The following is a 15,469-nucleotide window of genomic DNA, read 5'->3' as shown; positions in this document are numbered from 1 at the left end:
CGTAGGAGACCATGTTTAGCCCGTGTTGTTTGGTGATCTGGCTAGCAGGGCCATGTAGTTGTTGAAAAGTGTTGGGGTGAGTGATGATGCTTGAAGTATTCCGCAGCATGTATGTTTGGGTTCTGATGTGAACAGTGGTAGACTGACACTCTGTGTTCTTCCAGTGAGGAAAGACCTAATCCATTCCAGTGCTTTATCTCGGATGCCAGCGTTGTGGAGTCTAGAGCAGAGGGTGGGGTGGGAAACGGTGTTGAATGCAGCATAGAGGTCGAGGAGGATGAGTGTGGCAGTGCGTCCGTGGTCTAGTATGGTGCAAATGAAACCATTAATTTTACAACCTCGAAAGGAATTCCTCGCAGCAGAAAACGTGGAGGTAATATTGTCTACCCTGTTTATAGGTCTCATGAGAGTTGATTGGTTATTGGACCTTCTACCATGAGATGTGTACTTCATTTTGGAACTGTAAGTTATAGTTTTTCATATACAACTCTATGGTTACTGTTTTGTTTGTTGACATGGATGCTGTTAAAAATAAAGCAAGGAATAGAATGCATAATCTTCGCCTCTGTGTCGTTAATAGAATTGATCACGTATGCTATCAAGTTTCTGATACTCATGACATTTTCTGCCAAAACCATATCGAGTGTTCCAGAGCAATCTACTCTAGATTATGACTTTTCTAAGGCTGTAAGATCCATTTCACATTCACCCCCGTCATGCCATGGCTAAAAGAATTGTACTAAGCTTGTTATGTATTGCTTTCCTAATGCACTCGGTCATCAAATAGTTTCATGACAATGACACAAGCTGATTATGAGTACCACAGCTGCAAACAGGAACAGAACTACAAGGTGGAAAACAGCTTACGATGTATTTTTTCAGAATGCGAATATACATAATCCAAATGACAAGAGAGACTGTAACACAGCAGTTGAGCTTCCATCCAGCATTTTTCTTACAAAACTGAGGGCAATCAAAATATCTAAGCATTTAAATAGAAAGGTTACATGTGTACTATTGACAACCAGGATTTTATTTTCAGAAAAAGGAGCTGGTGTCGCAAATTGCTCTAAGAGTCAGAGGGCCTTAAAATGAACTCCAGCAGCATCCAGGACCAAGGAAGAGAGCCTTAGGGGAAACATGATCCCAGCTGCTTCTCTCTAGATTAAGCCAGGAAGTGCCATTTTGTACCACTTGTAAGCTCTTGAGTATAGATATTCATTGGAGCCCAAAACATCCCATTGCCCTGACTGAGGTTGGGTCTGTTTATTACAGTTACTATGAACGTTGGTCCTTCAAGAGTCATAGTGGGCAAAATACAAACGAGCTAGTTGCAGGTGGGGGAAAACGAGATGGAATCCGCATGTTGACTTGTGTTCTAAGGGACAAAGCATTGTCACTCTTTAAGAACATATTTTTTCTGACCATCACTGGATGTAGGCAAGCTCTCATATAAGTTGAACAGAAGATTCCTCTCCAGAGCCTCTTTTACTTCCTCCTATAACCATGATTGATCAGTCTTTTGACGTTTAATTTGAAACGTTCAGTGCTCATCCAGTCCCATACTACTATCATGCATATTTGGCATCCTGATGCTATTACATCCAGCTCTCGCTCAGGCGTCTGGGTAGAATCAGCGTGCACATAGCAGTGAAATGTACCCACTTGGTAAGAAATGCCTTGAAAAGCGGTTGAAGACAGCTGACCCCATAGTGGCATCACAACCAGATTGATAAGAGTCAGATGCCTAAGTAGGCAAGGAAAGTGCCTGACCCATATCTGCAAAAGAGAAGTATAACTATTCCATAGCTGAACCTCCAGGTCCAGTTTCCTGCAAGGGTAAAATCAAGATTGCGTGGTTGACAGAGTGATAAGCAACTGGCAGGTCCGTCAAGGCTAGGCTGGGACATTGCGGTCATCTGCCATTATTCCTACATAATCCTTTATTAACAACCATTGTGATTTTGTGCCATATAGCAATTAATAGTGGCAACAAGAGGCTCTAATACAGTCTTGAGACTTTTCAGCTTGAATATATTCCAAAATATTAGCAGCTCCAGATAGTAAGGTGGATGAAAACTGTAGGGACTAAAAGGATCCAATAGTGTATTTGTCACTTAGATGCTGTTTAGCAAGATAACCCACCTTCTTTAGGATTCCTTTGTCATTTTTAATGGAAATTACCTCTATTTTGACAGTATTGTGAAACGTGCACACTTCACTAGCAAGATCCCAGTCATGGTGAAGAATCATTTTCAAGGTGCTGTGTTATCCTTTTATGCGAATGAAGTAACCCAGAGCTCTGGAGTGAAAATTCGCTGCATCGCCCTCCAGACCATTGTTGGGAGACAACTCAAAGAAAGGTTGAGTACACAGATTCTTCTCATACTGCCTGTACTGCCAAGGACCCATAGGGGCTTATTACTGCAGCAGACAGAAAAGCCTGTCCGCCGAAGTCCCGACGGATAGGTTGCCGCCAATGTGGCATCCTCCTGGCTTGGCCCGTTACAAGTTTCCTGCTGGGTCAGTGGGCGGAAACACATTTTCCACCTGCTGGGGAAACAGCCTACAGAATTGTCTCCGACTCATAATATAGCCGGTGGCAATGCTGTAGTGCTTAGGGTGCACTAGCACCCATCACAATGTTCACTGTCTGCTAGGTCAAGGACAACAGGTGTATTCTGTCCTTGGGACAAGTAGACTCAACCCCCTGCAGAACAGACACTTTAGCTGCCAATTTACAGCACCACGTTATGGAGCAGGAAATGGAATTGTCTGCAGCTAAAGTAATATTTGTGTCCATATGTTAACGCTGGCCAAACTTGTATTTATGGTTCATCACTTTAAATAAATGTTGTAAGCACAGACTGCACTACTAACAGTGGTTCCAGTAAAAAATTTGTACACTCATTTGCAGAGTTTAACAATATGAGGCTACCTATAATGCTCCCAGAATGCTGTCTGATTACATGCAGATATTTACAGAAGCTTGAAAGTAAGATTGATGATTCTTTGCGTTCAAAATAAAATGTTCACAAAAAATGCAACTAGGAACAAAACGTCATACTAAACTACCATTTCTTTGAAGAATCTTTTATTAGAATGTGTTGATGCATGCTAGTATTTCCAAAAAATATTGATAATGGAAAGTCAGTGTAACCAGTTTGAAAAGGATTATGGGAAACATGAATATAAACAAGCGTTGGCAAAGGCGATAGGTCCTATATTGGTGGTCAGTCTTTTGATTTTGTCAGTGCGCATCTTGTTTTGACATGGATTTTGTAAAACTTTATTGTTGTGAGAGCTGTTGGGCCCTCACCATTGTTAATATTTATTTGGTCTCAAAAAGCACACATTGCCATAGTAGTTCATGGCACTGAACAAAACTACTATGTGTGCTGACATGCTCCTTGTGAAAGAGCAGATTGTGATTATTCACACTGAAGCCAGCAGATAGATGAATAGAGAGAGACCTATTTAGGGGCCCAATTCTTAAAGTCACAAAAGTGCTCCCATTGTATATGTCTTTGCCATAGTACAGGTTTACCTATTTCATGATTTGACAAGAATTTACAGACGTAGACCAGGAAATCATAATCTTAGAAAATATTTGTGAACTGTGTTTTACCATGAGCAAATATGCATGTGCAGATTTGCTCATGTGAACATCTGTGAGCATTTAAAAACTGACCTTCCCTTTAACCACTTCTTTACTCAACCATGGAAGCAGTTTTACTTCTGACCCTTGTCAGGAGTACATTTTCAACCTTTCTCAGTATAGGAAATGATTAAAGAAGAACTGGTGAAAACCCTTAAACCAGGCAAGTTAGGTTTGCACAAACTTAAAAGGGTATTCCAGACCTGGAATTATTGCTTGGCGCTACCTTTAGCTTTAGTATGTAGATCTGCAGAGAGATGACAAAACAAGGTAACTGCTAGTATTCAAGCCCTACTATAGTATTACCCCTGGCACAATCAGAAAAACTATTATCAGAGTAATTCTTTGAGGAGATTGCTGCCATAAGTTGTCACCACACTACATAGCACCAAAGAGACATGTAGATTTTTTTACAGGACAAGTAGATCTATGAAGCAACCTGTTGCATCGACAAGTAGATATCTTATTAAATTCCACACCCCTGTGGCTGATGAGCCAATATCACTTCACAAAATACACATACAATGAGATCCCTCAACAGGTTGTTCCATTGTGTCTGGAATGCGGTCAGTTTTAGAATCACTGTTCTAATACTGTCAGAGTGAACATTCCTTATTATTGCACAGTATTTTTGATGGGTTGCCAGCGTTCTGCAACTAGACTTCTATTTGTGTGAATGTTTGCTAAGTATGTCATAGCATGTGTTGAGTGTTAAGAGTATATGCGTTGTAATAATCATAACCGCTCTGAGTTGCTGTTTGTGATTGGCATGTGTTCTCAATGTGGCTGTGTTTTTATATATTTTAAGAATCAGAATCAAGTATGAAATTCCTTATTTGCTCTGATAACATTGCACCTTATAGTTTTGACTTTGTGTTTTTTCAGGCAGTGGCAGGAAAGTGTCTCCTTAAAAGAGCTCCAGCGCAGAGGAGTCTGTCTGTTAAAATTGCAAGTAACCAACCAACGAACTGGGCTTTACGGTCGACTATTGGTAACATTTCAACCTCGGAAATTTGATGCAGAAGCAGTGCTGCCGAGCAACAACTTCGGGCCTGGTGCGTACTTATTCACATTTTTGGAAATTACCCATATCCTTTATTAGAGCTGCACAAATTGCCTTTCCAACTAAATCAGCAAAAATGTAACTTATGAGATTGAAGTCCTGTGTATTTATAATGTGATGGTTCCAATATAAGGTGTGCTAAGTTACTACACCTACGCCCTGACTCATCTGTTCCTCTGTAGTGCTGTGTTTGCGTACATGCAACATGTATATGTGAACAAAAATCTTCACTTGCCATATGTGTGAGCGCGTCAGACTTTAATTGGTTTCTTATTTTTAATTTATAAGAGGATGCGTTAGAGTTTCGATGGACCTTTTGACTGCGCTTAGAGTAAATCCCACCATAAATCACAATTTTATGCAAATTCATCAACAACATCAATAAACAACCTCAATAACCTTTGGAGTCAGAAATCTTCACGCACCATGACCCATTTGGCCATGAATAACCACACCTTTAGGTAAAGTTAAATTGTTTATTTCCCTATAATAACAATGCTAAAATTACTTAAATCAGTCTCAAAACCATCTGATACACATAAAGGAACAACACTCGTTGACCAAACCTTCTAAAGAATCTCAATTTATTTAGAGCTTTCATCACTAAACATTCGAGAGTCACAGTACAAATCAACAGTAAGAATAACTGCGCAATAGAAATAGCATACATCTAGGTTCAGCAACTGAGCAACATCAATTATTTGTTAATAGCGACCTGTTAACTTGTCAGGATTTCCCTTACTAACCTTCTGATTAGAATAGCTTGTTTGGGCTTCATGCAAAACAATTTAGTCAACATAAATTTGGAAAACATCTAACTATGGCTCTATCAAAATAGCGGTTGGTACCTAGAAACAAAAGACAAAACTTACAACAAAAACAATAGCATTGTGTCATACCTCTCCTCAAATGGATCAGCAAGCTGCCATTATCTTCGTCAGTTGGACATGAGTTAGGTCAGTATCAGCAACGGGCCATGAAAGTGAATGGTTCAGAAATGGGGACTCTAAGCTATCTGAACCATTAGGAAAGCAATATCTAGGGATCAGCATTCAGCATCAGAAGTTTAATCATTAAAGTTAAAGATAAATAAATCATTAGGACCTGTTCAGCTCCTCAGACAGAATAGAATGAGCCCGTCTCCTTTGTGCAGTCAGGCTAAGTTAAAATCATCTCAAGAACTTGCCACATTGCCATTGATCAAGGAATCATATGTTTACAGTTAGTCTAAAAAGGATTTATTTCCAAATCTAAGATATAACTAAACTGTCTTTCACTTGTCAGTGATTGGCTCCCCTTCTCCTGTTCCCACCGTCAGCCTCGCCACGTAACATTTTTTTGTATGCATCCGTGCTCCAGTCAGTGCATCCATTGTTAGTTCCTGGGAACATCACTGTCTCGCACATCAATCTATAAATTGTAGCAATAACTAGTACAAGACTTTCTAGCAAGCAGTTCTCAAGAGAAAGTTAAAGACATCTGCTAACGTTTAGTCAACTCTGGAAAAACAATACTTGAATTAATTTCTCTTGTCCTACATTCCCACTAATTTACTTAAACAGCGCAGCTAAACATGAGGCTGTGCAATCTGGGCCCAAACCTTGCTAACCTAAGGCCTACAATTAATAAAGCAAATACATAATGCAAAATGATTAATATATCACTCTACTACATTTTCCTAATGCAGATACTTCAATTAATATTAATAAGCCTTTAATAAAGACACTTTGTGATTAATTGCGGCTACTCAAGTGGGCACATTGATTTTTCTGTTAGTCAAATTCTATGTAGATTCATAATCCAAAATACATGAATACGCTATTAGTAAAATTGAGCGTTCACATATGTACACATCCTTTTTGAGTCTGACTTAACACCGTAGTTGTCGCTGAACTTCTGTGATCACCAGAAAGTGAATCTTAAAGAACCAATGCTGAGAGATTGTCTTAGACATTGATTTTCTTCTATTAAAGCTTTTGTTTGGGCAGAATCTGAGAACTTCTTCCTAAAAAGTTCTTTTATTCAGGGCCACTGGAATTATTTGTCAGGGAGGACCAAGTTGTGCAGCAGTTTTGAGTCAATTATACACCAAGAAAAGGCAAAATTATATGCAGTGTAATGCAGAACATTGTGTGACAGTATTGCTTCACTTTCCGTCAGTTTTCCATATTGTAATATTGTCTGGGCAAATAGTTCACCTCATTATTAACCTTTGCGAAGGGTCTTCCACTGCGCAGGAACATGCACATCCATGTTTAAGGTAACCTTTGATCCGATTGAGCTAGAAAAAGAAAGTTAAACACTGCAGATTATGCAACAGATGATGATAAAGTGGAGAATGGGGTGAATCCATAATTATGAGGAAAATGAAGCATCCACAGTATTGCATAACTCCGGTTTCCCTGCTTGTATGGCACCTTTAATTTTACTCCCCATAGAGTTTGTCTGAATTAGTTATGGTGACAAGCCAATGATCTAGGCAGTATGCATCAATGGTTAATTAGGAAAGGTTGTATCAGATGCCATAGGTTTGGTCTGTTTACTATGAAAAGTTACACTCATACGCCTAACATACTTATTGTGAAAAGAAAGGTTTAAAGCAATGGGCTCATATGAGTGGTCTTCTACTGTGTTGGTGTGAAAGCCTGTAGATGGGTATTTCATTACATCAAATAGTTTTGGTGTTTGTTACTCCATTTGACAAACCATTGGGGTAGAAGATTTGTTCTGTGATAATCCTTGTTGAGTCTTAGTAGAGGTCGTATGTTTTGCCATCTCTTAATTTTGTACATATTTATAATTTAATCTTTAGTTTTTAGCTATGATTTTATTAAAGTATTTGCTGTCTGCCGTGCCCCCTTAATGAAGAAGACAAAAAAAAAAAATACACATTCATGTACAGATGTTTGATGGTTTTTGGGTCAGTCCTCTTAAGCTTTTGGCCCATTTGAGTGTCATTGACATACTGCTTCCGCCTATGACAGTATATTGCATGGTGTAGTATACAAAAAAGTGATGGATGGAATGCTTAAATTAATCTCAGCCACTGGTAATTATTCGCATACCAGTCCATCATTCTTTTGCTCACCATGATGTCTCAGCTTTGACCTAGCTGTACGCAAATCACTCTTGATTCTGCTCCAGTTGGAACAGTCCTGCCTGAGCTGTCAAGCCAGCGGGAACAGCAATGCTTATTTATGACAGTGTTTGCCGCTGTCGTCACCGGCCCTTATTTTTAAATACTGGCACTTGTGGGTGTACACCTCTTGATGGCTCTTTCAGCCTATGTTTTGAACTTAGCACAAGTGTTTAGCAATTAAGTGTAATAAAAATGATAAAACTCAGACTTTCAAGCCATCCCTACAGCTTGTGATGACCTGCAGTAATCCAAACTGTCGCACTTTTTTTTAAGTGTGATGGTTGCTTGAAGCCTCTGCTAACTCCCTGATGGTCCCCAAAATCCCTGCTTACCTACTAATTCTACATGGTCTCTAGATTTACCTTTGCTCACTTTTAAGATCTTGACTCACTTATGACCTCATTAAATAAGGATAACTTCTGCTCATCCACAAATGTAGTAATGCTTCAAGATCTCACCCTTTTCCATCCTCTCACAGGGAACTAAAAGACTTTGAAGGAGGTATGGGTAGTGCCATCGTGAGAGAACAGGGCTGATTGCAGAGGCCCCCTAACTTTTTGCCCCCATTTTCCACTTTTTGCTGGTGTTTTCCTGACCCTGATGGTGCCCTGGGTACTGCTAACCAGTACCAGGGCCTGTGCTCTGTATAAAATCAGTATGCAAATTAGACTAATTATAATCGGCAAAATTAACCTACCTATAAGTCCCTAGTATATGGTAGGGCATGGTGGTTTAGGGACCCCAGCACAGGCAGTGCCCCCATAGGTGCACTGCTGAGGAGCCCATTGTCATTTTAAAGGCAGGCCTGTCTTGCTGGCTGCTTTTAAATTAAAGTTATATGCAAATTCGACTTTGGAATTAAAAGTAGTTACAAAGTCTTAAACTACCTTAGTTTTACATATGTCACCCCTGAGGTGTGCCATGTGTGCCCCTAGGGCTTGGTGCCATTTAACTATAAGCAGGGACCTTAAAAAATAGTTTTATAAGCCTTGGTGAGGTAAAACAGCCACATTCGTTTCCCCTCTTTGTAGTGAATGGCCTCCATAGGTTAGAATGGGGAGACTTTATTTTAATTTTAAAAGTCCCCTTAAGTAACAGATACCAGACGTTTGGTATCAAATTAATTGTTACAATAAATCCCACAACTTCCAGTTGTTGGATTTAATATAATTTGTTCAGCTAAAGAGTTTTAAACTTTACCTGAAAAGTTGCCAACTTCAGCCCTGCAGTGTTTTTGCTGCTGTGCTCTGATTGACCAGCCTCTGGCAGCATGGCCAGGCTGCCTTGATGAGGTGTGAAGTGGCCTGGCTCCACACAAAGAGATGTGCCTGGGGGAGGAGATCTCCCTTCAGCAGATGGTGAAGCAGGAAGGAAGAGGGCTGCCAAACTGGTCTTCAAAGGCAGAGAAGGACATTTGGAGCAACCCAGCAACACCCTCACATCCTGCAAACCCAGACAATTAGGTGCCCCCTTGATTAGATTAGGAGAGGGCAGGAGAAGGGTGTGTTTAGGATTTTTAGCCACACCAGTGGGTGGGCTCAGCCAGATGTAACCTCCAAAAATCACTTTCAGCCATGATGGATTTTTGAGGAATGTTGCTCCCTGGGATTGATTTTTGCCACACTTCCCAGGAAGTGGTCATCACAGGGGGAAGGACCCTGCCCCTGATTAAAGAACCAGGACCCCCCTGTTTTTCACCCAGGAGCAAGGATAAAACTGGCAGACCTGCACCCAAACCTCAGATCCCCATCAGATTCCAACAAGGAAGAACTACAGGAGAAGAAGGACTGCCCTGCTGGACCCCAGACCTGCACCTGGACACTGCACTCTGGAGGACTGCACCAGCTGCACACTTGGGCTTCACCACTAAAAGGACTTTACCTGTCTTCCACTGCTTCAAGCAGGGACTTCCTGTTTGCTACAGGTACAAAGAAGTTGCCCAGAGTCCCCTGCATCAAGTCCTGCAAGCAGAGCCCAGCTGACCAGCGTCCAGTGGCCATTTGAGGATTCTGACCAGGTGCATTCTGGAATTGTAGTCCCAACTCCCAAGGAGCAACTCCGAGCTTCTGGAACCTTGGATCAAGTTGTGGACACTTCAAGGACACAAAAAAGGACCTCTGGAAGAAGATCCAGAAGTTTGGAGACGTTTGGAGCAACTTCATAAGTTGAAGAGGTGCATTGTGGGAGTTGTAGTCCCAGGCCCCAAGAGGCACACCAGAGCCTCTGAACCCTTGGCTGGTGCTGTGGACCACTTTCCCGAATCAAACACATCTGAAAGTAAGTGTGACAGTGTTACCTCGTGGGTGGCCTGAACTCTGGACTTTGTTCCTTTCTCGTGTGACTTTTTTTATTAGCCCTTTGAGCGCTAGTTGCTTCCATGCGCTAGAAAGCATTAATTCTTTAAAAATGTATATCTCCGGTTCCCCTTATCCGATTTTATTTGTTTTGGTGTCATTTTAAAGATAAACATATGTCCTATTTTTATAAATTGATTTTGGATTTTAAAACTGTTTCCTGTGTTTTATTTAATTACTGTTTTGTGATATTTGAATGCTTTACGCTTTGTCTCCTAAGTTCAGCCTTGTCGCTCGTTGCCAAGCTACCAAGGGTTGAGCTGGGTTTAATTTACTGAGACCTAACTGGATCTAAGTGGAGGTTAGTGGCCTATTGCTAACCTGCCCTTAGCAATATACTGTACTTACCTGCCCTTAGCAATAACCCATTTTCCAACAGCGATCTAGTTAACATCTTCTCTCAGTGTGCTATAATCAACGGAGTCTCTAAGGAAACATTAGTCACTTTTCCGGAGTCATACAGAGGCATGGAATTCTAGGACCCTATTCCTGCTTGGAGTTCATCTATTCAGGGTATGTGCAACAGATGGAACATAAGGATTATAAGGGCGCTGTTTATGCAGCACCCTATAATGTTTTCCCTCCTTTGTAGGCATTTTGAGAATCAAGAATTAGTGTACAGCACAAACCACAATACTCTGCTTTGAGGGATCCTCCCTGCCTGGGTCTCAACTACAGAGTCAGAGGGGACCAAAAATACGCCCGTGCGCCAAAACAAAAAGTGATCCGCCTTTGGGGATCGCAAACTTTCACAAAGTAGTATTTCATAGTACCGGAGCTGATTTTTGGGGAAGTTTGTGATACATTAATCAATTTACAGCTTCTGGGGTCAGTAACGTTGGTCAAGTCTGAAAACACTAATATTCCACTGCTGCTCACTCATAGGTCCCCTGCTGTTCATCTTCAGGTCCAAGAATCTCCTTCAACTTGCTCACCCACAGATCCCTGAGGCCACTCCCTGCCAGTAGGCCCTAAAGCTCCTGCTTATTCATGGGTATTCTCACTGTCCATTCATTGTCCAGCAAGTCCTCAGAGGATTATATTTACCTATAGGTCTGGCTTCTATTTACTTAAAGGAACTGTGTGCCCTGATTATCCTAAGACAATGAGGCTTTTGCTCATCATCAGTGGGTCCCAAACGACCCATTCTCCCTCGGAAGCCTGAAAGGAAGGGTAAACTGGTGAATCGGTGTGCTACTTTTTGTGATTAAAAAGGAAGAATGCATTTGATTAAAGAGATGGAAGTTAAACTATTTGACATTGCCTGTGGCCCTGTGTCATCCAGCTGCTCTTCCCCCACCCACCCTCTTTCAGTGATCCTGAATAATTGTAAAATTATACATTACTTTGTAGTTTGCCATCCCAGCACAAATCCTGCATGGCTCGCTGTTACCTAGCTTTAAACCCAGTAATTACACTAGTGTCTCCTTTAGATTAGCAGTACTCGCACCCTTATTATAATGGGCAGTGTACCCCCTCACAGTCTTTATCTGCATCCTTGAGTATAACGCACTGTGCGCTCCTCACCCACTCCTTACCCATTTTCTGTACCATTACCAAGTTGTGACATACCTTCAATGGCAAAACTGTCAGTAGCTAGAAGAGCAGACAAACCAGGAGAGCGGGCATAAAGGGCCATAAACAAATACATCCAGGATCCAGAATACTTAGGCTAAAGGAAATACAAATCACCCTGATGTGCTGAAAAACAGACTTTTACAAGGTGGCAACTAATTGCAACACACCCTGCCTCCCAAAAGTGGAAACTACCACTAGATTCTGGCAGCAAGAAAGCCGAGACCTTCTCAGGAAACATTTTGTTGTGGATGATGATGTTGGATCTATCCTACCGATAGATCTAGAGCTCTGATGTTACCTGTATCATCTCTGGACACCAACAGGCTCCAAGGTACAAACAATGCAATTCACAGCTTGCAGTAGGAAGGATCTTTTTATTTTGACCAAAATAGTTTCTCTACTTTCTGTTAAAAACAACTGTCCCTGAGAGGGTAATGCTGACCTTGAGTGCCAGGTGCCTCAGATTAAAAGGGAGAGTGTTGGTCTGCTGTAGTGTGAAGTAAGAGGGATAGGGCAGCTAAAGAAGCAAGCCTTCCCTCTATGGTGCCTGCTACCTGAAAGAAATGTAAATGTGTGCAGGTCATGGGACTGGAAATCTAAAGGATGCTTGAGAGCTAGTGTAGTCTTTCATTGATAGAATCATTTGAGCTTCATGGTGGCAAAGATGTATCCTCTTTAAGCACATTGAAAGTGTTTCAGCCCCTGAGTTCAGGAGTGTGTCTTTTAATTGGGACTTGTAAAATGTTTTGCATTAGCTACAGTCTAAATGTGTCTTGCTCTAAATATATATTTTCAAAGTACTCCTGTGCATTTTACAGCAGCTTACATTATTTTGTGCATAATACAGTTTTAAAATAATTACATTTTCACAGTGCTTTTTCTCACCGTCTGGACCTCAAAAGACTGTCTCCAGTACTTCAACCAGGATTTATTCCTGGGACCCTCCTGTTACAGAGACATCTACAGTGGTTACATTCACCAACTGAGCTGTCCTACTCGAGTGGAATGCAGTTCATACAGAATAGTTTATCTTGGGTATATTTTTCATTTAAGATATGTTGGAATGGCCTTTCTGCGGGGTCACCCCCCAAACCTTTTACCTTCCTCCACTTTTTCTGATCTCATTTTTGCTGGCTTTAGGACTCTGCACACTTTACCACTGTTAATCAGTGCTAAAGTGCAAATGCTTTCTCCCTTAAAACATGGTGACATTGGCTCATACCCAATTGGCATATTTAATTAATTTACTTGTAAGTCCCTAGCAGAGTGCACTACATGTGCCTAGGGCCTGTAAATTAAATACTACTAATGGGCCTGCAGCACTAGTTGTGCCACCCACATAAGTAGCTCTTAACCATGTCTCAGGCCTGCCACTAAAAAGGCCTGTGTGTGCAGGTTCACTGCCACTTCGACTTGGCATTTAAAAGTAATTGCCAAGCCTTAAACTCCCCTTTTTCTACATATGTCTCCCCCGAGGTAGGCACTAGGTAGCCCATATGGCAGAGTGATATGTAGGTAAAAGGCAGGACATGAACATGTGTGTTCTATATGCCTGGTAGTGTAAAACTCCTAAATTTGTTTTACACTGTTGGGAGGCCTGCTCCTTTCCTTGGATAGCATTAGGGCTGCCCTCATGTACTGTTTGAGTGGTAGAGTCTGATCTGTAACCAGGTTATATTTAGTATGGCCAGAATGGTAATAGAAAATCCTGCTTAATGGTGAAGTTGGATTTAATATTACTATTTTAGAAATGCCACTTTTGGAAAGTGAGCATTTCTCTACACTTAAATCCCTCTGTGCCTTTCAGTACACGTCTGGCTGAGTTAGTTGACAGCTCCCTTGTGCATTTCACTCAGACAGTCCCAAACACAGGATGCTCAGTCACACCTGCACACATCTGCATACTTAATGGGTCTTCCTGGGCTGGGAGGGTGGAGGGCCTGACACATTTTAAAGGACAGTGACCTGCACTCACACAATGGACTGACAAACCCCCTACCACGACCCTGGCAGGCAGGATGGAACTGAAAGGAGACCATTCACACTTCTAAGCCACTCTTTGAAGTCCCCCCCACTTCAAAGGCACATTTGGGTATTTAAACAAGGCCTCTGGCCCTACCAACTCAGACACTTCTTGACAAGATACCTACTGGGAAAGAAACTCTGAACCACAACCTGCTAAGAGAAGCTACTTGACTGCCCAAAGGACTCACCTGACTACTGTGCTGTAAAGGACTGTTGCCTTGCTGGCCTCTGGCTCTGCTGAGAAGTGTTCTCCAAGGGCTTGGATTGAGTTTGCCTCCTGTTTTCTGAAGTCTCAGGGCCAAAAAGACTTAATCTCTGCAAAGAACTCTGTGTGCAGCGAAAATCGACGCACAGTCTGCTGGAATCGATGCACAGCCTGCATCGCAGTGAGAAAATCACCACACGCCGAGCCGGAACTTCGCAGCCCAGCTCCCTAAGTGGAGATTGACGCAGCGCCAGCGTTGCAACCGGAACTTCGACGCACAGCCCACTGGATCAATGCATTGCTGAGCTGGAACAATGCAGCCTGACTTCCTGTGAGGAAGAATCGACGCAGCACCTGCCGTGTGACAGAAATTTTCCCGCATCACCTACTGGATCGACACAGCTCCTGTGACTTTGTCCGGCATGCCCAGGATTTCTCTGCATCGTCCCCAGGGCATCCAAATATCCTGCAACCATAAGAGGATCCAAGTCCGTGTGCCGGAAATCAACGCAAGGCCCTTGCAGCTTGGAAAATATTGAGGCATCGTCTTTGTGCCCCCGGAGAAACAGATGCACACCTCCCAGTTTTCTATGTATCTCCTCCTCTGCAGTCCCTTTCGGATAATTTAGACACAAACCATGTACTTTGTGCTTGCAAGAGACACTAATTCCTTTGAAGAACTTAAGGCTCTTGTTATCATTTTCTAAAGTGATATTTCAACGTGTACTTGATCATTTTGACCTGATTTTATCCAGATAAATATTCTATATTTTTCTAAACCTGTGTGGTGTATTTGTGTGGTGTTTATACTGTGTTATTGCATGATTTATTGCACAAATACTTTACCCATTGCCTTCTTAGTTAAGCCTGACTGCTCAGTGCCAAGCTACCAGAGGGTCGGCACAGGATAACTTGGATTGTGCGTGACTTACCCTGACTAGAGTGAGGGTTCCTGCTTAGACAGGAGGTAACCTGACTGCCAACCAAAGACCCCATTTCTAACAAGGTGTATGCGTAGTATTTTGTATGCAGTTACGTGTAGGTGAAAGCCAACAGAATAGCTTGCAAGGCATTTTGTTTATTTTAGCTGTATTTCTGCCTCATACCTACACCTATTGACCATGTCCCCATTGCACTCAAAATCACAGTTGCATAATTATTTTTATAGACTTGATTCTCTAATGGCAATTCACTTTCCTCACCTGCAATGGGATGGTAACCATCTTGTGGAACTATGTTTGCTACAGGAGGTGAAAGCAGAACTCCCTCGAGTCCTTTTACTCTATTCAATGCCTCTTATTCCCTTCGCAGAGGATTGGGAACTCTGCTGCTCACAGACTTTCTCTTGTGAGGAACTCCCTGTGCTGCCCTGAGCGGGACTTAGGTGGTGCACCACATGCTGTGACCCAAAGACCATTGTTATTCTGTAGTAGGTGAAAATGGGCTG

At 41.9% G+C, this 15,469-nt stretch overlaps 1 protein-coding gene across 1 annotated transcript in view; it reads left to right on the top strand.

The window, feature by feature from the left end:
- Positions 1–15,469, top strand: part of IGHMBP2 (immunoglobulin mu DNA binding protein 2) — a 219,196-nt gene that overhangs the window by 24,161 nt on the left and 179,566 nt on the right. Inside the window, exon 2 of the mRNA XM_069223024.1 lies at positions 4,544–4,713. Within this exon, the coding sequence (XP_069079125.1) occupies positions 4,544–4,713 (170 nt within the window). The remainder of the gene's footprint in view (positions 1–4,543; positions 4,714–15,469) is intronic.

The sequence above is a fragment of the Pleurodeles waltl genome, chromosome 3_1 (assembly GCF_031143425.1).
Source record: "Pleurodeles waltl isolate 20211129_DDA chromosome 3_1, aPleWal1.hap1.20221129, whole genome shotgun sequence".
Lineage (NCBI taxonomy): Eukaryota > Metazoa > Chordata > Amphibia > Caudata > Salamandridae > Pleurodeles > Pleurodeles waltl.
This window is presented reverse-complemented; position numbering and strand designations above follow the sequence as displayed.